Source organism: Cannabis sativa, chromosome 7 (assembly GCF_029168945.1).
Source record: "Cannabis sativa cultivar Pink pepper isolate KNU-18-1 chromosome 7, ASM2916894v1, whole genome shotgun sequence".
In the NCBI taxonomy this organism is placed as follows: domain Eukaryota; kingdom Viridiplantae; phylum Streptophyta; class Magnoliopsida; order Rosales; family Cannabaceae; genus Cannabis; species Cannabis sativa.
Genome location: NC_083607.1, coordinates 41,689,005 through 41,693,007, shown reverse-complemented (window position 1 = coordinate 41,693,007; position 4,003 = coordinate 41,689,005). Strand labels below are relative to the sequence as shown.

At 42.2% G+C, this 4,003-nt stretch overlaps 1 protein-coding gene across 1 annotated transcript; it reads left to right on the top strand.

Moving 5' to 3' along the window:
- Positions 1-229: 229 nt before the first annotated feature.
- Positions 230-2,527, top strand: LOC133039720 (uncharacterized). Its single transcript, XM_061118646.1, has one exon. It carries the CDS (start codon positions 230-232, stop codon positions 2,525-2,527), a length of 2,298 nt encoding a protein of 765 aa, XP_060974629.1.
- The last annotated feature ends 1,476 nt before the right edge of the window (positions 2,528-4,003 follow it).

The following is a 4,003-nucleotide window of genomic DNA, read 5'->3' as shown; positions in this document are numbered from 1 at the left end:
GTACAACTTGGTAACTTGAATCATTAAAATCTACTAGTTGCACTTTCAATTGGTATCAGAGCTTGAAATTTTATAAAAATTTGTGTTAGATCCTACTACTGTATGATTCTTGATCGTTGATTCTTGAATCAACCTTAACGATCGATTCTGTCGCAACTAACCTCCTCTGAGTTCTCTCTCAAAGAACTACAGAACATTTGTGTGTCTGTTTACCACTTCTGTGTGCAGGATGGAAATGTTTAGAGAAGGAGGCTCCACCTCGAGACCTCCTATGCTGGAAGGAGCCAATTATCCATACTGGAAAACCAAGATGCATGCTTTCTTTAGAGCTGTTGATGAAAGAGTTTGGATGTCCATAGAAGAAGGGTGGTGGAAACCAACGATGATGGAGAATGAAATCGTCATACCCAAACCCATGAGTCAATGGACCACTGTTGAAATGGAAAGAGCGAATTTCAACTCAAAGGCTCTTCATGCCTTGTTTAATGCTGTCTCCACTAACCAGTTGAAGGTTATAGCCAATTGTGAAATTGCTAAGGAAGCATGGGAGAAGCTAAAGATTAAGAACGAGGGAACTGATGCTGTCAAGAAATCAAGGCTGCGTGCCTTGGCAAAGGCTTTCGAAAATCTTACCATGGAGGAGGATGAGTCTGTGGCTGAATTCCATGCAAAACTTTGTGACATCTCTAATGAATCATATGCTCTGGGGAAAACTTGCTCTAACTCGAAACTGGTTCGAAAGGTGCTTGGTGTCCTCCCCAGAAGATTCATGTCCAAAGTTACCTCTATCGAAGAAATGAGAAACATTGAGGAACTCGATCTTGATGAACTCATCGGGTCATTACAAAACTATGAGCTATCACTGTCTAGGTGGAAGAAAACCAAGAAACAAAAGGAGGTGGTGAAAGAAAAATCAGATGTTGGCATTGCACTTATTCACCAAGAAAATAAGAAACCTGTTCTAGAAGACTTAAATGGCATTACAGATGAAACTGTTGCCCTGTTAACAAGAAACTATGCAAAGTTCTTGAAAAAGAACTACAGGAAAAATTCACCAGCTGACAAAGAAAATCTTCTCAAGAGAAACAAAGGAGTAAATTTCAAACCAGGACAAGCCTCAACTGATCAAAAGGGGCGAGGGATTAAGTGCAGAGAATGTGATGGATATGGTCACATTCAGGCTGAGTGTGCCAACACACTAAAAAAGAAAAAGGCCCTTGCAGCAACTTGGAGTGATAGTGATGAGGAAAAGAACTCCACATCCAGTGAAGGATCAGATGAAGAAAAGCAGGTACTTGCATTCATGGCCCAAAGCTGTAATCCAGTTGAATCTGAAGATGATGCAGTCTCCACCTCATCAGAAGCAGACAGCACAGGTCGTCAACATGCTTATGAAGAAATGTTTGCACAATGGGAGTACATGACTAAACAGATTCGTGCCCTAAAGAACTCCCTAGAGCAAGTGGAGACTGAAAAAGGAAAGTTAGAAGACTCTGTCAAAAATCTCAACCGACTTCTTGATGAAAAGGAGAATGAGATCTACAAACTCACAGCTGATCTAATCCGAACCAAGCAAGCTTTACAGTTCATTCCCCCAGGCACTGCTGCTATCAATCAAACCCTACAGCTTCAGAAGCCCTATGGTGATCGAACTTCATTAGGATATAAGATGCTATATAAGCAAGGGAATGACCTGTCTGTTGAGCATTCCTTACCTTCCAATGTCAATTCATCAAAGAAGGAACATGGGTCTCCTGACACCTCAATCACCATTAACGAATCTGACTCATCTGAGAGGAGACAGGTTCCAACTGGACCCATCAAACTCAAATTTGAAGGAAGTAGGACTGATGCTGACAACCTCCCACAGAATGACAATTTCATTCCTACATGTCATTTCTGTAATAGGAGAGGTCACATTCGACCTAAGTGTTACAAATTGCAGAACTACTTGAAAGCCATGATCAATCGACCAAATAGTTTCCCTCCACCAAATAAGTCACATGGACGCAAACCTCGTCGAGAATGGAAAATAAAGTCCAAACCAAATCCTGATGTTGGTTTGGTTGCAAAGCTATCTCTGTCTGCCTTTGTTGAAGGTCAGTGGTACTTCGACAGTGGATGTTCGCGTCACATGACTGGAAATAAGAAATTGCTAGTTAACTTCAAAGATGAAAAAGGGGGATCTGTCACTTTTGGGGATGGCAACAAAGGACAGATTGCTGGGAGAGGTGATGTAAATGTGAATGGAGCAGCTCAACTGACTAATGTCTTATATGTGAGAGGACTCAAAGCAAATCTCATCAGCATCGGTCAATTGTGTGACGGCAATCTCTCTGTAAGTTTCACTAAAACTCAATGTTTAGTTTCATCTGATGGGTGTGTTGTCTTAACAGGAAACAGAACTGTAGACCAGTGCTATGCTGTATGCAATACCATAGTGTGCAACAGGACCTTCTTGGACAAACCTGACTTATGGCACTACGGTGGGACACTTGAACTACGAGAGATCTCCAAAGATTGGTGAAGCTTCAAGGTTGTAAAGGGAATTCCTGACATGAAAGTTTCCAAGGAGAGAGTATGTGGTCCATGTCAGCTTGGAAAACAGCATAAGGCATCTCATCCCACAATTAATAGACTTCTCACCTCTCGTGTGTTGGAACTAATGCATGTTGACTTAATGGGGCCAATGCAGAATGAAAGTATCAGTGGGAAAAGATATGTAATGGTCTTGGTGGATGACTACTCTCGGTTTACCTGGATTGAATTTCTTAGAGACAAGTCTGACACATTTGGATCATTCTCTGCCTTGATACTGAGATTGCAAACTGAGAAAGACTCCAAAGTTGGAAAAGTTTTTCGACTAAGAAGTGACCATGGAAAAGAGTTTGAAAATTCCATATTCTCATAGTTCTGTAATGGCATGGGAATTCACCACGAGTTTTCAGCCCCAAAAACTCCTCAGCAGAATGGAGTTGTTGAACGAAAAAACAGAACTCTACAAGAAATGGCTCGGGTCATGATGCAGGCCAAAGATATTTCAAAACGATTTTGGGCTGAAGCTGTCAATACTGCCTGATACGTGTGCAATAGAGTTCATCTTCGCACTGGTACCTCTCAAACTGCCTATGAGCTATGGAAAGGAAGACCTCCTAACGTGAGCCACATGCATATTTTCGGATGTACGTGTTATGTCCTGAACGATCGGGATCAATTGACCAAGTTTGATCCCAGGAGTGATGAAGGAACATTCCTGGGGTACTCCACCAACAGTCGGGCTTACAGAGTATTCAACAAACATACTCTCTCTGTAGTTGAATCAATGAATGTGAAATTTGATGATTTAGAAGGACATGAAGAAGTGTGGATCGAAGATGACTCTCCTGTTCTCTCAGGCTCTAGACCAGTCCTCACTAGACAGCCTCAAGTGTACCCTGACACTTCTACAGAGTCTCTAAATACAGCATCAGGCATATCAGGTGACAATCAAGCCAGTGCCAGTGGTCCAGGAAGAGGAAATGAAGTTGATAGTGCCCTGACCAACGAACCCCAACAAGTCAAAGTACATAAAAACGGACCCCCATTCTGGGTTGAGAAAGCTCATCCTCAGGCTACTGTCATAGGAAATCCGAATGATACCATGGTCACTAGACGTAAACTGCAGAATTTGTTAGCCTTTGCCTGCTATCTGTCACAGATTGAGCCCAAAAGTGTTCGAGATGCATTGTTAGATGAGTTCTGGTTGGCTGCCATGCAGGATGAAATGGGAAATTTCAAGAGACTGGGTGTCTGGATAATGGTCCCTCGACCAGATGGTGCAAATGTTATAGGGACAAAATGGTTGTTTAAAAACAAGTCTGATGAATTTGGGACAGTGACTCGAAATAAAGCACGACTTGTGGCTCAAGGATATAGTCAGGTCGAAGGCATCGACTTTGATGAAACATTTGCACCCGTGGCTCGATTAGAATCCATTCGGCTACTTCTTATCATTGCATGCTTT

Bases quoted from the DNA above. Each gene is read 5' to 3' on its own strand.
- LOC133039720 (XM_061118646.1), top strand. From the start codon at position 230: ATGGAAATGTTTAGAGAAGGAGGCTCCACCTCGAGACCTCCTATGCTG.